The sequence below is a fragment of the Chionomys nivalis genome, chromosome 23 (assembly GCF_950005125.1).
Source record: "Chionomys nivalis chromosome 23, mChiNiv1.1, whole genome shotgun sequence".
NCBI lineage: Eukaryota > Metazoa > Chordata > Mammalia > Rodentia > Cricetidae > Chionomys > Chionomys nivalis.
Window position 1 is genome coordinate 11,423,281 of NC_080108.1, and position 24,969 is coordinate 11,448,249.

Genomic DNA, 24,969 nt, shown 5'->3' on the forward strand with positions numbered 1-24,969 from the left:
ACAAAACTTGGGAAGACCCTGAGGTCTGAGGTTTGAAACACAAGTTCTTAACCATGTGTGCCTCAGTTTCCCCATCTGTGCCTATGAGGCTGAGGTCAGCATCTTACAAGGACTTTGCTTAGTTACTACTCCCCAGCAACTTTGCTCTGATTATTATGATTAATTTTGAGACTTGGAACCCAAGACAATAAAACTTCACCGGATGGTTTTCTATGAAAAAGGAACAGTGATGTGCCCGAGAGTTGTCAGGTGAGGTGTCGAAGGGACTTCCCGAGGGGCAGAGGCAAACACCTGGCCAACGTATGTCTCCCAGCACTGTCCTTGGGGGCTCTGCACGTAGGGCACCGTCTTGTTGGCCTTTGTGTGGGGCATGATGGTAGTCAGAATGCTTGTCTCTTCCAAGACCCACGTGCTGGCGTTTCTTCTGAGCTCTACTCCTTCCCCAGGTGTGGGCCACTGTGCTTCTTCAGGCACCGTTCTGGTGGCATAAAAGGTGGAAGGATCTGCCCAATGGCTTGTGATGTTTTTGGTAGCCGCTTCCTGTTGAGAGGGGAAGGAGAGAAGGAAGGAAGGAATAAAGGATGTTTTCACGTTTGTAAGCAAGAATTCATCTTGGAGTGACTATTCTCTTTTCCTCCATCTCTCCTTCTCCTTCTTCCCCCATCTCTTTCTCCACCTCTAGTCTCTTTTTCTCTCACCCCTTGTTCCTCTCTTCTTTCTTTCCTTCCCTTTTACTATTTGACTGGAAGTGACCACAGCTACAAGACACCAGCTGAAACAGACAGTGTCCACTGTTCCCTAATGAGTATCAGAAATGGTTCTAGGTGATACATTCCTCCCTTCTTCACCTCAAGGGGATTTTAGATCAAGTCTATAAGGATTCAGGGAGACTAATGGTCCAGACAGAATGCTAATAAGTGGCAGGTAAGGACCAAGGTCTATGTGACTTCAAATCCCTGGCTCTCCGTAGTCTCTTTGGTCCATATTTCCTGAAATTTATGATGTATTTTGTGTGAATGACCCTAGGAAACTTCTCCCTGTCTCTCCTCCCATTTCCCTCCTGCTCAGGGTGTTGTGGAAGGCTGAGCGGGTTGAAATAAACAGTAAAGCCGCTCTGTGTGGCTGGACCTGGAGCATACTCTGAGCTGTTTGCTGTGGCGTCCACTTTCCATGTGCCTGTGGCCTGCATATCTTCCTGGGGGTATCTGAAAGAGCTGCTGACAGTCTTTCCTGATGGAGGCATAAAAATAAGATAGCACAGCCCAGGGAAACATGGTGTCAACAGCCCAGGCTCTCATAACAGCACTGATAATTTTTTTTTAATCTGGAAAGTGGGTCTTAAATTTTTCTCCACGTCTTAAAAGGACCACAGTGGCATGGTTTGAAATATGCCATACGAGACACAAATGTAAGCCGTAAAGAGGACAAAGATGACGAAGATGCTGACATGGGGTGCTGAGGGGGAGAGATGACAAGAGGCTGTCCAGTGTAGACAGTGATGGGTGGGGGACCCTTCAGTCTAGGCCTTGATGGTGGGTGAACATTCAGTGTAGGCCATGGTAGCAGGTGACTGTGTAGTCTGGGCAGCAGGGGGAGGAGGCTATGCAGTCTGAGCAGTGATGGCAGGTACTGTACAGTCTAGGCAGCTATGGCAGGTCCCACCCAGAAGTGACAGTAGGCGTTGTCCCATCCGGACCCTCACCTCAATGTTCATGCTGTTCACTTTGTCCAGAAGGGCTATGATCAAGCTGTAGAGATTGCCTAGATACAGAACCAGGACCCTGAAAAATCACAAGACATCTTAGAACCAAGATGATCGCACACAGGACCAGCAGTCTGGGGCTTCCAGAGAGTTCCAAGTCATCACGTGCATGATAATACAGCAGTGGTTGCGGCATGTGGCTTTCCTTCAGTTATCTGGGTGTCATTGAAAAACCACAGATTATAGGGCAGGCGTGATTGCTCAGTGGGTACAGGCTCTTGTGGCCATGCCTGACCTCTGACTTTGGTCTCCGAGAGCCACACAGTATAAAGAGAAGACTGACTCTCACGAGTTGTCCTCTGGGATCCACACACATTACTTGAATCACACACGCACACACGCTCACACGTGTACACACACCCTCACATGATAATGTAAAAAACAAAACAAATCACAGACTACAAAAATCACCCAGCTTCAGCAGGTGTGGATGGGGTTTGGAGTCTGCATCCTCCCCAGGTGATCCCACAGTAGCCATCCTTGGACCAGCCCGTTAGAAACCCTAGTGAGGCAGAAAGAACGCGGGTTCTGTGGGGGGTGATAGAACATCTGGCCCATGCTTTTTGGTCTGTAGGTTTATTGCCTGGCGTCATTCCACACAAGTCTGTGTTCCACTCTCCAGAAAGGTGGATCACAGAGAGTTGTTTCAGCCTCCATGAGGCTGGAAGGGCCAGCCTGGCACGTGTAGATCTCAGCACCCACCCTTGGACAGATAGGTGGGGCTTCACGGCAGCAGGAAGGGGCAGTATTCCAGTCACACCACGCAAGCAGCTGCCAGAGAGTGGAATCTGCTTGGTGAAGTCTATACCAATCATATCGACACGATGTCTGTTCTCCCAGAGTGGACTATTTGGAAAACACATCTTGGAATTGCCCACAATGGAACCTTGGGGCTTATGGGAAGTCTGTCTAAAGAACTAAGATGGACAAGGAAAGCAGCCTCTGCAGATCCTTCGCTGGGTCAGTGATGTATAAACGTGGAAGCGAATCCAGTGACAGGGAAACAGCTTTATCTGAAGGAGATTATTTCCACATGGAAGCAATGACCCACACATCCGCACCGCCTCTTTCATCCGTATGGGGTTCAGGTGACGCCATGTGTAGGTAGACAGCTTCTCGAGGAGACACCCTTGCTGTTGCTTTTCCTCGGAAGCTATGAAGGGACTCCCTTATACATCACCCCAGGATGACCTCAGCATTTACCTTGGCCTGTGTGGGATACAGCCCCGCCCACGGCACATGAGTGCGGATGGAAAAAGAGCCTGCTGACTTTTTGGCAGAGCTGGGGCTTTTGCTAGGGCTCTCACTGCATCTTGGATGAAAGGTATCATGGTCTTCGGTGAGTTAATGGGACTGAAATAATATATCTTGCTTTTATTACCAAAACGATGTCTCGTTTGTCCGGGGTTATGTCTCTCTGTGGCTCTGTTTCTCTGGTTTTGAGTATGAATAACGAGGCCAATCTGTGTAATAGGATTGCTGTTACACCAAATGCAATAATGGAATTGATTGTCCCCAGTGCCCGTGGGCAAGGAAGGAACTGAGGAAGGTACTTCTTATCCAGGCTGGAGAGGTACAGAGTGGAACAGAACACGGGAGGGTGAGGGGGCCCGAAGCTTTGATCTATTCTGTGCTGTGGGTTTTTGGTCAACTCCTTGACTTTCTGGTGACGGCATTCTGTCTTTATGGCAGTAGGATTTCAGGAGTTGGGGAACTGGAGGCTTCAAGCCAAAAAATACTTTCACCTATTTTAGTAAATAAAGTGCTGTCAGACAGCTGAGCCCTTGGTTTGCCCTATCAGCCGTGGTCATTTTCATGCTTCTTTCTCCCTTAGTACTTGTAGTTGGGATGGAGATGGATGCATAGATGGCAGAGTCTAAAATATTGGCTGCTATGTCTTTTTCAGAAGGTATTTACTGACTCCTGAATGGAAGCAGTCCTTCTCAGGGTTTTCTGAGGTTTGGGGGAGTGTCACGAATTGTTGCAGGAGATGGCATGGGGAAGCCAGCGTGGATAGGGATCTCCTATACCATATTCTCTGCTTACCAATACATCACTCAAGTGGAGGAGAAAGAACTCCAGGGAAGAAAAGCAGATTTTTTTTTTCAGAAAGCCAGCCCTTGCTAGACACAGATGTGGCTCTAACTCTCGAGGAGGCAGTCTTGGAATTTTTGCGTGCACACCCAGTCTGCTGCAGCTCAAACAACATCTGCTTTCAACATCTGCCTAGCGGCCACTGGCTATCTTGGTACCGTGCATCGCATTGTACAACTTTTTGCTTGGGTAGTGAATAGCAGGGCACGTCTGGCAAACAGTGAGGGTCTATTCTGCCACCCAGAGTCCAACCACAGAGGGAATTCAATAATGAGGAAACCCAGACACACATTCCATCATCTTGCTGCTCTTTTGTGTCTGCTTTTCCTGCCATGTCCCCCCTCTTCCCCTCTGTCCCTCCTCTTCTCTCTCAGCTTCCTTTTCTTCATTACCCATATTTCCAGCTGCGTTACCCACATCATTCTGTTCGCTCCTTCTCTGACTCCTTTTCTTTCATTCCCATTGTCCCCCTGCTAAGTGCACAAGAAAAGAAGCATGCCGTAACTCTGCAGGAATCCAGTTCCTTTGGGGGTTGATGATGGCTGAGCCACCTTGGGGCTCTTCTGGCCAGGATGCTATACCTTGCTAACTGGAAACGCAGCGTCGTCCGGGGGTGGTACATCTCCAAGGCAGCAATAAGGTCAAAGGCAGATGGTGCTATCATGGTGACAAGGGAGACCACCACACTCACCTGTAGAGAGAGCATATGTTTCTCAAGCCCCACTTCCCGCAACCACAGCTGGTTTTCTATGGGGCCACCTACAGCTGGTTTTCTATGGGACACCGAGCTCCTGTTTAGAAACCTCCCCAAGTCGGAGTTTGTTCCTTTCTGGAACGCTCCTTTAAGGTCATGAGGATGCTTCCGCATGCTGCCTGGACTTCGGTAGCATTTCTGTCACAAGTACCAATCACTAATTCACTGTATTTATACCTCCCTGACCTTGGATGGAGGATGGAAATAATTGCGACCATTATGATCAGAAAGGGGAAGGCAGAGACGTAATTGAATATCCCTCTGTACACGGGGGATTAATTATCTGGAGAACCATGCCTGGCTCTTGTTTGTCTGGGCTGATGGCAAAAGAAAGGCGAATTTAAGCTGGTTCACAAGACGTTTGAGCTAACTTAAGAAGTAATTTCTGAACGGATGTTTTAAAATTTGCCACTTTATAAATGTGCAAATAGGTACAAATTTACTTAATCCATATAACTGGTATAAAACACAAGGAGGCATGGGAAAGGCTACCTGGTGTAATCTCAGGTTCCAAGAAATGATTGCACACGGGTGAACACACACAGAACACACACAGGACAGATGTATGCCATCTAACTGCTTTTAGAGTGGATGCTAGTTATTATTATTATTATTTTTTATCAGAGTAACCAAAATATAGTTTGAAGTTATTTTTGTTTTTCAAATCTTGGTGGTAAATTGGGCCAAATGTTCCAGACAACAGTCACAACAAATACTAGAAATTCTGAAATTCTCCCTAACCTCCTGCTTGGTAGTTGTTTTCTTATGGAGATATTCACACAATTGGGGGTGGGTTGCTCAATGCCCAAAAACAGTTTGTGTGGCTGGTTCTGGAAACTACTCAAGTGTCAAATGAGACAGCTAGAGGGATTTGAGGCACACACTGCGTGTCAGTGTGGACCAGAGCCCACGCCTAGAGTGTGGACGCACAGGAATAAAAGTGAGCAGGGCAAAGCCGAACCATGGGGGTCAGTATGAGTACCCGGGGGAGTTCCTAAATGAAGATCTTCCTAGTTATTCAACTAGGACTTGACGCTGCTGGAGCTGAAGGCCCTGGTCCGAACTCTAGAACTAGCAGGCTACCGTCATTTCTAGAGATATTTCTGTCTGATTCACTAATGAAGCAGAGAGGAGGAGGAATTTTGTCATACCCTCCCTCCCCCTTGAAGTGCAACCTGCTAATAAAATTGCTGGTCACTGGGTACCTCGTTCTTTTCCCAAAGTGTCAGCTCCTTCTTCGACTGTTCCAGCTTCTGGGACCGGTCCACCACAAAGTAGATGAGATAGATGCTCCCAGCCAGCGAGAGGAGCACCAGGATGTTGGCAATGATCCTCAGGCAGACAGTCACTGCCCTGAAGGGAAAAGGAGGCAGATGGTAGGACTTTAGGATGGGAGTCTTTCCCCCTGCTTCCCCAAGCTGCTTCTCTGCTTCCTCTACCTCCGGTTTTCTGCGAGATCAACAGAGCTATGGCAAGCTTTTGGAACTTTTAAGAAACCATCAAACATTTGTTTTAGGATCCGAGTATGTGGGTTTTGGTTTGAGGTTTGTCACTTATAATAGGGTCCTTCAGGGATGGGGAGGTGACTCCGCTATAAAGTGCCCAGCAGGCAAGCATGAGGACCTGAGTTCAGATTCTGAGAGTCAGGCAGATCCCGGAAGCTCATTGGTCAGCAAGCCTGTGCAAATGAGCTTCCGGCCTCAAACATAAAGGTAGATTGGACTGAGGAAAGACACATGCTACGTGCTTCTGGCATTCACGCATACACATGTGTATTCATACCTGCTCTAGCCTATATATACACACACACCCCACTCACATAACACATTAGAGTTCTGCGTTACAGACAGGAGAGGAATGGCAGTGGGGGGAGAGACTGGCCTCCTGTCTTTCAGATGATGGTTGGTGGACCTGCCCGTCATCCCACACCATGAGTCTGGCATCTGCCATATATTTACTTGGTGACTAGTTATCTTTCCCCCGAGTTGTGTTAGAGCTCAGAATCTTGTATCTTTTTCATCCCTGTGTCCACAGCTCTCAGAATAGCCCCCAATCCCAGCTCATCTAAGAACTTCAGCCATATTTGTCAGACGAACCGGCAACTCTGTCACCACGAGATGGGATTTGGTAACATCTCCTCTCTTGTTTGGTGGCATTTCCTCTGATTGTGTGAGAACATTGATAAATCATTAGTGATTCTGTAATTTACATAGAAGAGCCCCTCCTTTGTAAGTTCTGGGCAACCGACTGGTCAGTCTTTTCCCAAAGCATTTTCTTCTGCCCATTTTGGGGTCGGTCTTAGCCTGGTTTCCCTGAAATGAGAGCTCCAGGCAGGGGCTTGTCTGCAAGGAGTTGACTTGGGAAATAACTCCAGCAAGCAGGAGTGAGGCTGGGGAAGTAGAGGTGAGATGAGCCATCACCATGAGGCTGAGTGGTAGAGGCTGCCACACCTGGAGGCTCGCTCAGGACAATGGGATGCTCCCAGCGTACCCAGCATACGAGAGAGAAGCGTTCATTCCGTTTTCTATGGCGTTGCCAGCGTCATACTATACACTGGGCACTAGCTAGGAGGAACGTGACGGGGATACAATGACTGGCTCCCCGTGGCCACGCTCCTGGTGCCCTTCCTGGCGATCCCACCAGTCAAGGCATTGCTGAGCCTGGAGCCCAGTGGATAAATGGTAATGCCCTCTTTCTCTGCTTCTGTCCTGGTCCCCAAGTACCTACTGCATCTCTGCCTTCCCCTGAACAAACGGATGAGGACCAGGGCTTGAGAAAGCTGGTCCCTCCGTGGCTCCCCAGGAGTGAATTGTTGAGTAAGAACTCTTGGACCTAGAATGAACTTAAAGGTGGATGTCATTTTCAAATCCAGGGGTCATTTAAACCACTGGATTGGATGTAATGAAGACATAGACCCCACATCCCATTGACAGGGATGCTAATCCAAACTGAGGTCTACTCTTTCAGAGACTGTAGGTTACTCTGGTGGGCTTGTTCTCTGGCCTCTGAGAGGCCTGATTGGGGATCATCCTGCTGTTTTACTGGAGAGGAAGCGTAGGTTCCAAAGGTTGTGGGTCAGCCTCTGGGTCACTGGAGTTTATGCCAGGAAGGGCTAGAAGTCACCTTTCCCAGCTCCTTCTGGCACCCCTGTTCCCATCATTCTCAGTAGCCAGCAGCTACACATGTACCCGAACAGAAGGACTATGCAATCAGTGAGGACACGAGGCAGGTGCTCACATCTGTCCTAATGAGGACAGGGCCATCACCCCTTCACGGCAGCACCCTTCTGTTCCGCTGGGTCTTGGGACAAACCTGGCCTCCAGGAGGCCATCTTGGAATGCTATGGTTGTGAACGGGCTGCTCCTTGTATCTTAGGAACTCAGAAAATTGTTTCTAAATAAAATTAATCCTAACAGTATTCACGTGTCTTTCTTCATTTGGCAGACTAGAAACTGTCACTAAAAATAACCGTTTTGTTATGTGAGTGAAAGAACAGGAAACTGATCAGTGTCAGACTCCATCCAGGCACAGCGGGTGTAGAAGGAGAAGCACTCTTAAAGACTACTATGAGAAAGGAAGGAGCTTCCCACAGGTCCCGTTACTAAGGAGACTGATGATAAGAGGAAGGAGGAGCCTAACAATTATGAAAATAAGATACCAATAACTTGATAACTTTTTGAACCAAATGAGGCAAAAAATTAATGAATGGGTTTATTAATACTTACATGTTTTTGTGTTTTTTCTTTTCTTGTTCTTCCAATATGGCCTCCTGGAAGGAAAAACATACACGGCATTGGAAACTTAGCCTCATAACCAATTACAACCACTAGAAATAATGTATCTAACTGGGCACACCCTGTAATCCCAGTCCATAGGAGGATCCACTTCAGGTGCCTGGCCACACGGTAATGTGAAGCCAGCCTGGGTCCAAAAGCAAAAAGAAAAACGAAAACCACATCAACAAAACCAACTCACCCCCAAACACTGATCTATTATCTTAATTCTTATTTTCAATGTCTAAGACTTTGGTCTATAAGTTTCTATTGACAGCAACGAATTAAATATCAATTATCTAATAATCAATAAACCAAAAAAGGAGATTAGGAAGGAAGAATGGAGAGAAAAGGCTGTGATACGTTGGATTATGGAAATATTTTCCACTCAGAACGAGGTTTCCTTTGGTTGTCTATGACATTCAGCCGACCCAAATCTCTGACTGATTCCAATCACACTGACTTCTAAATTAAAGATAAAATCTTACATACATAATGTAGACGTATTTATTCATTTATAGAATCCATCGTGTAAGCTGGGCCGTGGTGGCACACACCTTTAATCTTAGCACTTGGGAGGCAGAGGCAGGCGGATCTCTGTGGGTTTGAGGCCAGCCTGGTCTATAGGAGCTAGTTTCAAGACAGGCTCCAAAACTATAGTAAAACCCTGTCTTGAAAGAAGAAGAAGAAGAAGAAGAAGAAGAAGAAGAAGAAGAAGAAGAAGAAGAAGAAGAAGAAGAAGAAGCCATCATGTAAAATTATAAAAAATACACAAATCAAAATTTTAAGACAAAACATTATATATAGAAATATTAAGAGTCATTTTGAGCTTTCCTTCTTACATCCTATAGGTGCTTGTGGTGCATTTCCAGGTCATGTTGACCTCCCTGGATCTGCTGCCCTGGGCTGGGAGGAAAGGGAGCAGCTGGTTTGGCCAGCAGGGGGCGCAGACTGTCTTGCAGTCTTTCCACTCACCCTAATGCTGTTCACAATGGCGGCTGTTTTGCTCTCTGCAGCCTCTGGGTTCCCAATGAGGTAATCCCAGGCACAAAATACCCTCCAGCAGAAGGTGTAGTTTTCATTGGAAGCACTGGCCAGGCTTGTGCGTGAGTTCTTAGCCATTCTGCAAGAGAGGCCCCAGTCAGTCACAGGAGTGGGTCTCACACACTCTCTCCAGGGTGCCACAACCCGACATGGGGCAAAACGGTCCTCTGACACAGGTCCTCAATCCCTGCTTGATGAGCAGAGCACTGGCTGCATTTTAACCACACTTGGGCCCTCAGCCCATCCTTTCCCCAGTATGAAATAGCATGGGTAACTATCCGATAGGCTGTCCCACCGGCACAGTGGTGGCCAGCAGCCACTGATGTACACTTGTCCCTGGACTCCTCATGTCTGCAGCTGTGATGGTAAAGTTGTCATCATCCCTCTGAGATCAAGCCGTGTTCCTGTGGCTTCTGCTTATGGTAACTCCTCCCCGTGGGATCCCTAAGAACTGCTGAGTCCCTCCTGCCCAGGGCATTCCTTAGATATCGAAGACAGGAGGCCCCTTTGCCTTTTAGGCCATTTCTCTAGTAATAAGCATTGGCTTCCTTCCCTAGCTACTTTCTTGCTCTCACATCATTTCTGAGTTGCCTTTAATGAGTAATACCTAGTAAAGGATTGAAATTGTTCTGGTGAGAGCTTCAGGCCACCAGGAGATAAATTGAGAACCTTCAGTCCTTTGAAATGCCCTTGCATATCTCTCTGTCTCTGTCTCTCTCTCTGTCTCTGTCTGTCTCTCTCTGTCTCTCTGTCTCTCTGTCTCTCTGTCTCTCTCTCTCTCTCAGCTCTACACAGGATGCTAACCTGGAAGGGAGCCTGGTAACCTGGTACTTTTCCGAGCCAATGCATGCAAAGAGGAAAACTGAGTTGCCACAGGGCTCTGGGTGAAGCTGGTGGAGCTCACGGTGGGCACTGCAGGAGTCTTAACTCTAGCCAGTTTGTTAGAGGTCCCTTTATATGGTGACCTCCTCTCAATGATGACTAGGAGGCACCAATGGCATGATCCATCACCTGGTCACAGGTAAACATACAATCAAAGAGAGCTATTTGCTTTCTGTCGCCTCTAGCCACCTGGATGTCATTGATCATATCTTTAGCCTCCTGGATGTCATTGATTGCATCTTATTAGCACAGCTACGGCATTTTCTAAAATCACACATAGCACATAAATTGCTAAGCTAAACCTTTCACAGAGCCTTGAAAAAAGTAGTCAGTGTACAATAAGTGCTGGTTAAAATTAGAACAACTCTCAAGCCTTGCTCTCTTCCTCTATAAAATGGCTAGGGACTCATAACTTTAATAGGGTTATTGACAGGATGGAGTGAGATCACACATTCTCTAGCCGGACTCCAGACATGGTTTTGAGAAATCGACAGTCATACTTTTTTAAGAGGATGATGAAGCTGTAGGCAAACACTGCCATCCCCACCAGGAAATATGCCAAGGGCAGGCGGTAGCCGGCTCTCCCGATCCTCCTCTCTCTTCCATAGTACCCGTAGAACAGGACGGAGTACTGAAGGTAGCCCTGCAAAGAGAGCCAAGAGTTGTCTCTGATTCCCAGATCCCAGAACTGTGACCCTTTCAGCTCTCCTGCAAGGCCTGGGTATAGCCAACGTTAGCCTTACCCCCAGGGACCAGACAGTGTCCAAATCCTGTGCAGACATGACCTGCTCCTGGGGGATGGTCTTGCTGGCTGTGCTTCCAAAGGGCTGGCCTGCGATTAACTGGTAAAAGAGGAAGAGTTCAGATGCTCCTCTGGGCTAGGGGACTAGAAGAAAGAATTGGCGCATCCCCATGTGTCTGTGCAGATGCCATGATTAGGGTTTGCTGTGTTGTTATTATGTAAACCCATATGAAAGAACTAGAAGTGGCTTCTGTGGCTAGATCGTTGAGGACCCCAGACCTCTTATGCCCCGAGGAAACCAACTGTTCTATATATAAAGAAGGAGTTTAGATGGAATACCAGGCAGGCAAACCAGCATCCAGGCCAACTATAGTCCATCACCTCTTCTTGTATGATCAGAAAGATATGGCTATGAATGGTTTTTTACAACATTAAGTGGTTGGGGAAAATAATCAAAAGGAAAACAACATGATATGAAATTCAGATTTCAGCCACCCTCCTTGGTCTCTGCTACGCTCTTTTGTGATACATGGTAGATATAAAGGGCAGTGACAAAGTCCAATGAATTCACCATGTTCTCTGGCAGAAAGCTTGCCATGTCCTTCCTAGGCTTCTATGATGACAGCAAGGGCAGCAGGCTGGAGCACCTGCCTCTCTTTCACGCCTTGCACCTCCCAGCTCCCGGGACAACTCTTACCTCGGGAATGACAACGAAAGCACCTGTCATCACTGTGAGCACTATGTTAATTCCAAATAACCACCTCAGGAAGATGAAGTAGGAGGCCACACCAGATCCGAAGTGACCTGTGGGAAGGCAACATGAGAGTGGCTCTGTTCAACCCTCCCAGCACAGAAAGCCTGCGTCCAGCATCTTCCTTCACTTTCACCGGCAGCAGCACACACAGCAAGAGTGGGGTTACATTGCATTTTATGACCATGTGATCAAGATGCTGAGCAACACAACAAGCAGATTTGTGGAATTGCATTAGACTTGGGAACTGGTTTTTGGGAATGTCTACAACTTTAAATGAATGCTCCCTTGTCTCTTCAAAAGAATATCATCAGCTTGGCTCCAGCTTCATGCTCATCGTCACTTTGGGACATTTTAAAGTTTGTTGATTCCTCTAGGCATGTGGGCCAGGAGGAGAAGGAGATGATGAAGGAGGAGATTGGGGTATGATTTATTTATTTTTAGCATGGATTTCCTAGACGCTTACAGTATTCTATAAAAACATGTATTTTCATGTTTCTATCTGGGAGTTACCATCTTCTCTCAGAGTTTTTCACTGATCCTTCAGAGTTTGCTGTCTAACTGAACAAACTAGGAATGAACATGCGGCCATGCCTGAGCGTGGAAACGTAGCCTGTGTCCTTTTCCATCCTGGGAGGTGGTGAAGGTACCCGGTCTCCAACTCTGAGTCTCACTTGAGCTGGGCCTCTAACTGTTCAAGTGCCCTGGTTAACTCTACGCCATAAGGGCCAAGACCCACCAGATGTCTTGGGCTGTGTGCTGGCCACAGCTGCACATCCCCCCTCCACGCCTCCAGCAGATACTCACTCTCAATTTTCTTTATCCTCATTTCCCAGGGGATGAAGATGACCACAAAGTTGCAGGCCAAACGGGCGAATTTCCGCCAGAGCTACACAGGAGAGGCCATGATTAGGAATCTTCTCATTCTTTACCTTGGTAATGGGGTTTGGGTAGAGGAGAGGATCCCATACATACCCACAAAAACCTTAATTATGGCTTCTCAGGTCATTAGCATCTCCAAGACCAAAGTGGCCCTTTATTTTCCCTGTGTCCTGACCAGACAGTATATAACAGTTTGCCCTCTGTGCTATGGGTTCTGCATTCCTTTTTGGAGACAGACTCTCATGAATCCCAGGTTGGCTTCAAATTCACAATACACCTAAGTATAATCTTGAACTTTGATCCTTCTGTCTCTACCTCACGTGTGAGGCCCTCACCACATCTAGTTAGTGTAATGCTAATTGAGATCAGGGCTTTTCACAGGCTAGGCAGCCACGCTATTAACTGAGCTACACCCCAGCCCTATGATCTATACTCTTTTGGGTCAAAGTCTGCCTTATTCGTGGGTTGAGGATGAGGAAAGGGGAAATCATGTGAAGAATGTAATCTCAAGATATCCATTTGACCCAGCTGTAGACCCCTAGGAGCTCTGGGAGTGGAGCCTATAAATCTGTTTGATTCCAGCTCCCCAGATGATTCTATCTGTACTCTGGCTAAATACCAAAAGTCTAGAATCTTCCCTGAAAATGAGCTCCACCCCAGATTCATTTTGCATCCTACAAGCTAGTTTCTGGCCTTTGTCCTGGCCAAAGCTGCCAAGAACAAGCTTGGGAATTTTGTCTTGTGGACTTATACAATTGCCAAGAGTATGAAATCATTACGTTCTCAAAAGAGAACAAAGAAGAATGTGGCCTATGCCGGCTCTGCTCTCCAGCAAAATTGACAGGTTGTGCATTCTAACACACAAACAGTCCGGGCTTGTGTTGGAAGCAAATGATATCATTGCACAAGGAAGAGCCACAAATGTAATTACTGCATTCCCAACTGTAAGACAGCACACGGTCCTAACACAGACTCACAGGATAATGTCATTCTGGATGCATCTGCTAAGGCCAGACAACTGCGTGTACATGGAAATCTGAGTTTTATCAGAAGTTGGAATTGTCTTTAGCTCACGATTTGAGAGCCAAGTCAAAGACAGACACTGCTCCCACGAGTGGTCACACAGGCTGCATGTGAGGAAGGGGTAGCCCTGTCTCTGGATTTTGCTTATTAGGGTCACTGGTCTTGCAATTTTCTTATGTCTGCCTGACATCATCTGCGTTTTGCATACCTGCCTCATATCCAGAGCCCAGAAATACACCAAACTTTCTCACCCCTCCTGCCCCTATGGTCTCCAGAGGCAGGGCTGCTCAACCATCCTTCAGCCAAGGCCTGGACTTATTAAACATCCGGTATCTGCACTGGTTTAAAGTCCTAACGCCAAAGAAGCACAGGGCAGGAGCCAGAGGTCTGGCTCTAGTTCTCATTGTACATCAGTCTTGCCATGAGCTCCGGGAAGTTCCTTTCTTTCCTTGGGCAGCCATTGGCTCATCTGTACTGGGAGCAGTAGAGGTCAGTGAGTGGCACCCAGTCCTTTTCCTTTATAACTGTCTGAAGATTTCAATTATATAAGGTATAGCAAATACAGAGAAGAAGCAAGAGTGACTTACATGTATGGAGTTGAGTCAGGTAGGGTCATAGATAGTTCTTACAAAAACAAACCAGGCTTACCCATATTATACAACTGATAACTGGTGGTACCCAAGGCTAAGATCCAGGCTTGGCAGAATTCACACTTGCAGCCTTGTCCTCTATTCTGCAGTTATTAATGCTGGGTGCTCCTAGCCTATGTGTGATGACTGGGACAACAGTGCTTCTTGCTGTGGGATAATGCTTTTGTATACTGTAAAGATTTGTCACTCATATTAGCTCAATTAAATGCTGATTGGCCAGTAGCCAGGCAGGAAGTATAGGTGGGGCAACCAGACCAGGAGAATTCTGGGAAGAGGAAAGACAGAGAATCAGTCACAAGCAAGGTGCAGAGGAAGCAAGATGAGAATGCCTTACTGAGAAAAAGTACCAAGCAATGTGGCTAAACTTAGACATGACTTATGGGTTAATTTAAGTTGTAGGAGCTAGTTAATAATAAGCCTGAGCTAATAGGCCAAACAGTTTGGAATTAATATAAGTCTGTGTGTGTTTCTTTGGGACTGAACAGCTGCAGAACCAGGTGGGACAGAAACTTCTGGGTTCTAGAGACAGTAGCAAATGAGGCCAGCTGTGCCTCATGTGGGCTCTTTACCTCTGCCCCGGCTGCTTGGTAGCCTCGCGTCCTAGTCAACCTCCCTTCAAACTTCAGCACAATCTCTTTTGCTCGTCTGGGAGAAGAAAAACATAAAAGTTACTGCACCTTTCCCACGTTCACCAGTTTTCAAAATATGTGAAGGCAGAGCAGGAAAAAAAAAACCCCACCAACTGATACAGGAGTGGAATTAAAATATTTCATTTCCTGACTTTTGCTAACAAGAAAATGCCTTTTAAACTATTTTAAGGGTTTGGAGAAGTTCGGAGAAGCTTATTGCTCTTTCTAAAGACCTGAGTTCTGTTCCCAGCACTTACATGGTGGTTTACAGCCACTTACCATTCCGGTTCCAGGGGTTTTGGATGCCCTTTTTAACTTCCAGATGCCTGTACACACATCATGGTATACATAAAATCATGCAGGTATGCTTGAACACACACTTGTGCATGCACACACACACAAATCTCACAACTGTCATAACATTTTTGTGGATGAACTAATTAGAAATAGTGAATTCACACCAGTTAGTTATGACTGAATTTCTCCAAGTGTTTCTCAGCCAGTAGCTGACTGGGCATCATAGACTTTGGGTATCCTGAGAGTACCCAATATACCTCAACTCTTCCACTTGACAGCTTGACTCTTCCAGGCATTTCTTTTTTTTTTTAATTAATTAATTAATTTATTTCTTAAAGATTTCTGTCTCTTCCTCGCCACCGCCTCCCATTTCCCTCCCCCTCCCCCAATCAAGCCCAAAGAGCAATCAGGGTTCCCTGCCCTGTGGGAGGTCCAAGGACCACCCACCTCCATCCAGGTCTAGTAAAGTGAGCATCCAAACTACCTAGACTCCCACAAAGCCAGTACGTGCAATGGGATCAAAAACCCATTGCCATTGTTCTTGAGTTCTCAGTAGTCCTCATTGTCTGCTATGTTCAGCGAGTCCGGTTTTGTCCCATGCTTTTTCAGACCCCGGCCAGCTGGCCTTGGTGAGTTCCCGATAGAACATCCCCATTGTCCCAGTGTGTGGGTGCACCCCGAAGAAAGTATGGAATATATACATATTAGAGTACTACTCAGCAGTAAAAAACAATGACTTCTTGAATTTTGCATACAAATGGACGGAAATTGAAAACACTACCTGAGTGAGTTAAGCCAGACCCAAAAAGAGGAACATGGGATGTACTCACTCATATTTGGTTTTTAGCCATAAATAAAGGACATTGAGACTATAATTCGTGATCCTAGAGAAGCTAAATAAGGTGAACCCAAAGAAAAACATATAAGCATCCTCCTGAATATTAACCTTCATCAGGCGATGAAAGAAGACAGAGACAGAGACCCACATTGGAGCACCGGACTGAAGTCTCACGATCCAAAGGAGGAGCAGAAGGAGAGAGAGCACGAGCAAGGAACTCAGGACCGCGAGGGGTGCACCCAGACATTTCTTTTTATTACGTTTCTTGAGGTTTTATTTTTATGTATATGAGTGTTTTTCTGCATGTATGTTTGTGTTCCCCATGAGTGCAGTGCCAGTGGAGGTCAGGGAGCTAGAATCTCTGGAACTGGAGTTATAGGCCATTGCAAGCTGCTATTGTATGTCCTGGGAACTGCCCCCAATTTTCTGTAGGACCACCTCCTCTCCAGTCGCTTTTAGTCACTTTTTTAGTAGTGAAAATCATACTTTTTTTTCTTCAAGGAGCCTGCTTCAAGAAAGGGACATTGTCAAGTTTTTACCTGACCCTGAAATGTTCCCACTTTCCAGTAGTCTCTTTCAGGGCTCCCCCTCTCCTCCATTGCCCCACCCCAACCTGGTCTGCTCAACTTCCTGTCCCCATCCACCCTTAGTACTCTCAGGGACTCTCTTCTATTTTGCCCAAAGGGTCTAGTTTAAAGCTGATCTCAACACTAAAGGCGGGGATGGGGGTGGGGTGGGGTGGGGTTGGGGGGTGGGGGGAGTGTGGGAGGGAGTTGGGAGTATGGGGGTGGGGGAGGGAGGAGGGCTAGGGAAGTGTGTGTGTATTTGCTTAGGCTGCTTTCTCAATCACTCTTAATTAGTCTTTCTCATCTAACACCTGGGCACACTGCTGCTTGCCCTCAAAGGATGAAGACTATGAGATCCAGAACCAGACATTCGGGGAAGTGGGTAGAGGAGAACCCAGGCTAGCCTTCCGAGATGGAAGTGTGGATGTCTTTAACCAGAGAGGCACATTGATCAGACTTGGGGTCAAGTCCCAGGAAAGGATGATTCCATAGGAAGATGCCCCAGCCTGATAGATGGGAGGTGTGAAGGGAAAGGAATGAGCCCCGGCATCTAGCAAACCAGCCCAAAGAGCACGATGTGACCGTGGTTCTGGGGACACAGGAGGTGCTGAACAGTGGGCCTAGGGACTGATGCACAGGAAATTTATCCTCTAAACATAACGTTCACCGTCACAGCTCAGTAACATCAGTCATGAAGACCATGCCGCCAACTCCTCTTATGGGGTCTGTGACAATCGCCCCCTTCTTAGGCATGCATATTACATATTACATACACATTACATGCACATTGAACACATAACTAACACCCACAGTGCTTAGAGCATCTCATGTTCAATAAGCTCAAACCTCAGGAGTTCAAACTTGAGTGGACAAAAGGATGAAGCTGAATGAATATTAAAACTGCTTGGGGCCTGGGATGTCATTCAGTGGTCAAGTATGGACTATTAGGTGTGAAGTCTTGGATCCCATCCCTAGGGTTACAGAGATGAGAGGAGAGAGAGAGGGTAGGGGAGACTGAGTTCATCTCCCATAGTGTCTGGCTCTGCTTCTGCGGGGTGCCACAGGTGGTGTTTTTGACAGCACTCTGAGGGCTTGACTGTGGCCATTTTCAGTAATACTGTTACAGGAGATAGGAGTCATAGCCTATGTCACTTCAGCTTTAAAGAGAGGACCCTGTACCTAGAGAAATTAAGAAACTTGTCCAGTGTCAAACAGCTAGAGGTGGAAAGGGGTAGTGTTTGAATTCAAGGAGGGAATCTGTCTTAAAAGTCTAAGCACTTAACTATGAGGGAGACAGATTATCTAATAGACTGAAAATATATCCTAATAACCTGGTCGGCCACTGAAGAGACTTCCTTCACAGGAGAGACAAAAGCGGGAGGTGAAGGAGATGTCTCTTTGATTCTGGTTTTCACCCTGTCTCCTGAGAGTTGGGAGACAATGTGAAAATCTAGTGTTTAGAAAAGAGATTAGAAACTTCAAACTGTCTACCAACACACACACACACACACACACACACGCACGCACATACACACGCACACAGGCACTGTAGCAGCTATGTGATTAGATGGTCCCTTCCAGCATTGTTGGGACTTCTCTGAGTCAGATGAAAGATGGTCATGGTTCCAGCATCTCTCTTCCCCCAGGCTCCACGGCAGGATGGGGTTGTTTATCATAAAGTATATTTACACTTATTAATAATTGCCTTGGAGGCCCTTACCTCAGCGCCCGTAGCTTCTGTCCCATGGTCCAGGGTCTGCAACGGATGTTGGCCATGAGATCTTTCTGGAACTGTATATTCTGGAAGATTTGCTCCGGATCATTGCTGTCCCCCGTTTCATCAGCATTAAAGCTGTCATCCGAGTTACTGAATGGAAACGGGGCATTGTGAAGGAAATCTGATTATAGAAATGCTTCCAGTAAAGAGCATCTTTCCTGGGTATTTTCTGCATCTGACTGTCCTGGGGTCAGCTGTATGGTTTGTGTGTGTATGTGTGTGTGTGTAGACTGAGACTCAGGAGCCCATAAAAACTCATTTGTGGGACTCTATTACTTCAGTGCTCAGCGAAAAATAATGATTTCCAAGGCAAGAGGCACCAAAGGAGAGAGGAGAGGAGGGTTTCCCACATTTGAGCCCATGCTAGAGGAGCAACTGTTTTGATAGGGGACACAGTCTCATTTGTAGGCTCATCCAGATGACCAGCATGGTTTGGAGGCAGACTGACTCCTTCTCCCACAGACATGTATCACCCAGAGATGCCTCTCTGTTCACCTGTGTTCATTTTAAAGCCAAGACAAGGGAGTTAAGTGAGTGGTTTTTGCAAAGAAAGAATGAGTTAAGTGACGCACGAGGCAGACTCCTCGGGGGCATAGCTACTGCACAGAAGAACACTTTTTCAATAATAACAGGGCCTTTCCCCCTAGTAATATTTAATATGTAACTCAATACATTTTTAAGTGGAGATGAATAACCTATGGCTTTAGAAAGAGAAAACATTTCCTTTAGCTCTAATTGAGATGTCTTTTATCTGCTTGAAACAAAAATTTCTCCAGAGCTAGCAGAGGTTTCAGTATTTAACAACAACAACAACAACAACAAAATTTCTAATAAAAAACGAACACATTCAGTTCCCACCCTCGCCCCCTTCTAAGTTATCAGAGACCTTTTCCAGGGACACCTGATTTATCTGAGGTGACAGGTGTCTTGTCTGCTCTCTTCAGACATTAGCACTGAGGAAACAGGGACAAGCCGGAAGAAGCCCATGTTTGGGCTTTTGGTGTGTGTGCCCCATTGGCTGGCAACAAAGTGAGGGCCGAATACAGCTCCAGTCAAGAAACAGCAGCTTGCTGCTTCTCCCTCTGGGGGAGCATTGCTGAGCTCGACACCCCAGCTCCCATGTTACCCCAGAGAAGTAAGTTTAGGCATTCATTTCGGAGAAACCCAGCAGGGCCCTTACCCAAGCAGCAGGGAGTCCTGGTAGAGGTAGCACTGACTGGCGTTTCTCCGGATGCTTCTGTAGCGCTGGGATGCCTTTGAAGTTTTCATGAGGCCTGGTCTGCGGCCAGTGGTCCCTGAGGATAGTGAAGGAGCTGGGAGGCTGGGAGCCTGCAGGCAGGGGTCTGTTTCAAATGAGCTTTCAGAAAGGGGCCTGTAGAGCTAATGTGCTCTCCTCCCTCAGAAGCAGGAGCAATTGCCTGCCTGCATCTGGTGCGGGGACAGAAAAGAAGCCAGAAGGCCAGTCAGGGTCATACATATGTAACAAGGAGGTGGGCGTGCCCACATTGATTGGCTGGGATCTGGACAGTAGGAGGCGTGGCCCAGTGGCCTGGGGTTGACTTGGTTCATCCCAAGGTCTAGCTACAATCTCCTGAACCCAGACTGGACTCAAAGACTTGCAAACTCCCCTGCATCTTACCATGACCGACAGTCAAGGAACCCTTAGATGTCGCTCCAGAAGAGGCTTAGAGACCGCAAGCACACTCCTGCCCGGGCACAGACCATAGCGCTCTATTCTTCTCCCCCCTCCCCTTTTTGTTTAGGTACCGTGAAAGATGTCAAGCTTACAGACAGGTGATGCCACCGTGCCATAAACATCTGGCTACTTCCGATGTAGATTTGTCACTTACATTTTGCCACAGTGCTACCCATGTTTTCCTTGCCACCGACCATTTGCAAGTGAACTCTAGAAATAATGACAATTCAGCCGTAAAGACTTCCGTGTTCTGGTAATAAGAACCAAATTACTTTAGTGATAGATTTACATGGATTAAGTGTGGACTATAATATGTACAAGAACCCCATAAAATCGAGTTTCAGAAAAATTAAGGTTTCTTTTCTAAGGGCTGGAAAGATGGCCCAGCAGTTAAGAATGTGCTGCTCTTCCAGAGGACCTGAGCTCAGCTCACTAACCACCTGTAACTCCAGCTCAGGGACCTGATGACCTATTCTAACCTTTGTGGACACCTGCAGGTTCCTCTCTCTCTCTCCCTCCCTCCCTCCCTCCCTCCTTCCCTCCCTCCCTCCCTCCCTCCCTCCCTCTCTCTCTCTCTCTCTCTCTCCCCCCAAAAAAATCCTTAGAAAACAGGACTCTGGAGATCCATGCATGTTGGAGATCAAAAAATAGCCTCAGAAAATTGGGGATCTTGCCCATACTAGGCCTTGGACAAAGGCCTGAAACTTCCCCTGTCCTAGGCCAAATGGGTCCCGTTCCCTTGCCTCCTGCATGTTTCTCTTGGTAGCTGTACACTGACTTCTCACCAAACAGCTCATCCCAACCCTAGGGCCTTCCTGCATTTGTGAACTCCATACACGTTTGCTAGTGAACACCCAGGGCACTTTGCTGCTTGCAGTGAGTCAACTAACCTGTGTATTGCTGAACAGGATAACGCAGTGCTGGAAGCATGACTAGGTTTGGCTGACCAGTCTATGACTCCACATGCCAGTGAGTAGAGTTGAGGGCAGACAACCCAGCAGGAAGGCAGGCATTGGTAACTGCAAGTGTGGAAAAGGGAGATGGTCTCATTCATTTGTTCCTTTGTTTCTCCCTTGACTCCCTAGCAAGTAACTCTCTTGCTCTAAGATACTGGCCACAAACCAAAACTCTAGTAAAAGGCAAGAGAGGACTCTTATCAAATAAATAATTCTCTTCTGTGCAATTGTTTGGATTTAATGCGTTCTTGTGGAGATTGATAAAATTAATTTAAAAATAACTGCTAACTTTAAATTATTTTAATTAACATATGTTTGGACATATTTAAGGCATATTGTGTATTATATTTATATACAATAAGCTGTAAATAGAGTCAAATCAGGATGGTGAGCAAACCCATGGTCTGGAATGGTTACCATTTCGCTGTGCTGGGAGCATTCAAAATCCATTTTTTTTTCTGGCTATTTTGGAGTACACAATCAATTTAAATAAAAGTTTTCCACATGACGATATTTGTGATACTACTGAAAAGCCCCCGAAAACTTACAAGTCAAACATTCTTCTTAAAAGGAGCACAAACAGGATCAAAATGGCTTATGACTATTATAATAATTTTACACACTGTACATACTTATAGGGTCCACATGGTGGGAGAAGGAAGGTAACGAAGGGAGAGGAGGAACGAAGACAGGACATTTTGTTATGGCGTGTGTGTTCATCATTTCCAAAAAGAAAACAGACTGCAATTTAGTTAGAAACCCCAGAAGATCTGAATCGAAATAACCAGGTGGCTTATCTTCCAGGAACAAAAAAATGTTCATTTCCTACATTGCCGATTAGGCTTCTTTATCCTGCTAAGTGGATTCTATTCTGAGGCCCAAATATCCCGGAGAGCATCTTGACCTGTAGACATTAGTCTGTTGCCTCCATCTGCCGAGCGCCTGCTTCTCAGGTAACAGTTTCTAGCCTGGCAGTTTCATAAGAGGGCGGGCTTTCCTCCTCTTGGGATTTAGCTGAATGCCAGTTGCATTGTTTTAGCAACTCTGAAAGCTTTGGTCTGCAGTTGAGAAATGTTTAGGGTTTGTAATTTAGGGAAGGCGGTCAAAACAATATTCAGTCATCTGAGCCACAGCTGAAGTGGTTGAGACACAAGAACAGGGTCCGGCTGTTTTCAGCTACGAATCTTCTAGACACCCAGAATTCATGCTGATGTCCCCTGGGGACTGTGAAACTCTTGCTCACTTAGAGCAGTGACAGGGACAACGGTGGGCTAGGGAGGGGCTGGCCTTTACCGCAGTTGTTCCTCAAAACAAGCAAGGACAGGCTGTCAGCACCACACAACCCTTTCAAAGGAAATGCCATAAGATGAATGTGGGGGTCCATGCCAGAAATCCCAGAACCTGGGGAGGCAAGGCAAGAGAACTACCGCGGGGTGGTGGTGGGGAAATGGGATAAAATTCCTCGCCACATAATAATCAAAACACTAAACCTACATAATAAATAATATTAAGAGTTGGAAAGGAAAAGGGCCAAGTAACACATAAAGGCAGACCTATCAGAATTACACCTGACAATGAAAGCCAGAAGGTCCTGGTCAAGCATTTAGGCAGACATTAAGAGACCAAGGATGTCAGCCCAGTCTACTATAACCAGCAAAATTTTCAGTCACCATAGAAGGACAAAACAAGAAGGAAGCCTGAGATGAGATGTTCGAGAACTGAGCCAGCTCTATAGAGAACCTAGAAGGAAAGCACTGTGAATACATTTATTACAAAACTGCCACCTTTGCTCCTTGAGCCACACGCAGAGATGCTAGAACCCTAGAGATGCTTCTGTCTTCTGCCAAGCGCACATTATTCATCTGTAGCTTCGTTTAAGGCACCTTGGCTCTGTTCTCCTTCTTCTGACCATATTGCCTCTTCACTCAGCTAACACAGCTCACTGGGGCTGCTGCTTACCTCAGTCTCTTCTGCACCCCACAAGCTACAACAGCAAACACACACACACACATACACACACACACACACACACACCATCCATTGACGGCAAATTACACTTTTCTTTGCAGCAGTTGTCTCTTCTAGGTGTTAAACACACACACACACATACACACCACACACTCCTTGATAGTGTTTCCTTTATGGCATAACACCTTCACATAACAGTAAAACACAAAAAACAAAAACTCAGATTATGCCAATTTCCCCATTCCATCTTTATTTTTTAAAAAAGAAGACTTTATTTGGGTGAATCACAAGCAACTGAGTCTGTGACATATTTGGTTTCTCTTAAAAAAATCTAATTTTCAACCAAAACCAATCTGCTTGATGTGTGACTATGAACATGACCTTTGGGTCAACACTTTAATCCTTCAACCTGTGCTTGCCTGGGGCCAGCAGTGATGTCTCTGAGGCTCTTCCTTGCATGCAATGTAGATATCATCCCGCAGGGTTGTCACATTGAAACCAGGTAAGTGGATAGCTGTTAACAATACAGTGTGTCATAGGCCCAGCACGATGCCTAGGCATGGCAGAGTCCCCGAATTGGCGGCCATGTTTTGCTACATCTGTGATAACAGCATTATTTATTACTTAAACCTCACTATGAAGCTCTGGCCAGGATGCTTTGAGTTTACTAATTCCGTATGAATTGTTGTTATAGCAATGATTATCACGACTCTTAAAGTTATTTTAACACCGACACAGAAGTTTAGCTAGAGAGCTTGGGATTAGTTGTGATTTTGAAAACCAACCCTATTTCATGTAGGGAATTTACAAAGAAAATGCTGCATGTGTGTTCCTGAACTACACCCTGGCTTCACTTCTGGGTGAACACACTCCACTGGGTGCTCTTTTGGCCTGCTCCACAGACAAGCAGAATGCTGAAACTACCTTCCTCCTCGGGAGAAGCCAGCCCAAACACTATCCAAGTCTGTGGGAAGCTGTTAACTCAGGTCTGGGCTTATAGCATCTGGTCATGGACTAAGGAAGTAACTCGCAAAACTGGGGACACAGAGACCTCTTTCCAGAGCTGGTGGAGGCCCGCTGGCTGGGCAGTGAGGCTGGGCTGGGGAACGGAGCATGTGATCCCAAATCAACTGCAAGAAAGAGGAAGTTTATGAAGTAGGGTGTAGCCATCCTGGCCGGAGTTCACCTATTCTGTGTCCGTCTCTTTGGTTCTCAGAATACTGACACAATGGTCCCTAAGGAACTGAGCTGCCCCCAGGAGTCTCAAGCTGGGAGAAGGAAAAGACTGAAGCCTGGTGCCAGCCAGAGGAGGGGCTCGTCTCTGGAAAGAGATTCCACACTGTTCCTACCTTCAGGAGAGACTGCAGCTGAGATGGTGGTTCAGAGATGGGTGGGATCACACCTCAACCAGGACTGCTTAGCTCTACATCCTCCTCCTTCTTAAACCTAAACCTCCTGTTAGGACCCTGAATTTGGACCCGGGTAGTGGGTTCGCCAGACCTCTTTGTTTCTCTTTCCACCGTAGCCACATTGATTTTAATTCTCTTTTCTGCTCTTTGCTGTTGCATGTTTCTATCACTGACCTATTGGGGAAAGATGGGCCAGCCCAGCTTGTTAGAGCAGCCAGGGCCCAGGATCTGACCTCAACAACTCTGGTAACTGTGTCTTTGATGAAGTTAAAAAGGGATATTATTACATCCCTACTTTGCTAATTTGGAAACTGATAATTTGGACTTGGCATGCATAACAGAGGGTAAAAATGAAGAGTTAAGTGCTATCATTTGGAAATTTTGCATTATGCTGCGCAGTTAGATGGAGGCCTTGCATTCATTTAATTATCGCATCTCAATTCCATGCGCCTATTTATCACTCTGAGGTGCCATCT

At 46.5% G+C, this 24,969-nt stretch overlaps 1 protein-coding gene across 2 annotated transcripts in view; it reads right to left on the minus strand.

Moving 5' to 3' along the window:
- Tmc3 (transmembrane channel like 3) overlaps window positions 1-19,733 on the minus strand; it is a 34,003-nt gene extending 14,270 nt beyond the window's left edge. For both annotated transcript variants that reach the window (XM_057756541.1, XM_057756539.1), the window contains exons 1-13: window positions 19,645-19,733; window positions 18,408-18,554; window positions 14,927-15,002; window positions 12,610-12,691; window positions 11,749-11,855; window positions 11,053-11,151; window positions 10,810-10,952; window positions 9,359-9,506; window positions 8,336-8,379; window positions 5,816-5,963; window positions 4,438-4,547; window positions 1,703-1,781; window positions 292-540 (exon numbers count right to left, since the gene is read on the minus strand). In XM_057756541.1, coding sequence (XP_057612524.1) covers window positions 292-540; window positions 1,703-1,781; window positions 4,438-4,547; window positions 5,816-5,963; window positions 8,336-8,379; window positions 9,359-9,506; window positions 10,810-10,952; window positions 11,053-11,151; window positions 11,749-11,855; window positions 12,610-12,691; window positions 14,927-15,002; window positions 18,408-18,554; window positions 19,645-19,733 — 1,521 coding nt within the window. The remainder of the gene's footprint in view (window positions 1-291; window positions 541-1,702; window positions 1,782-4,437; window positions 4,548-5,815; window positions 5,964-8,335; window positions 8,380-9,358; window positions 9,507-10,809; window positions 10,953-11,052; window positions 11,152-11,748; window positions 11,856-12,609; window positions 12,692-14,926; window positions 15,003-18,407; window positions 18,555-19,644) is intronic.
- Window positions 19,734-24,969: the final 5,236 nt, after the last annotated feature.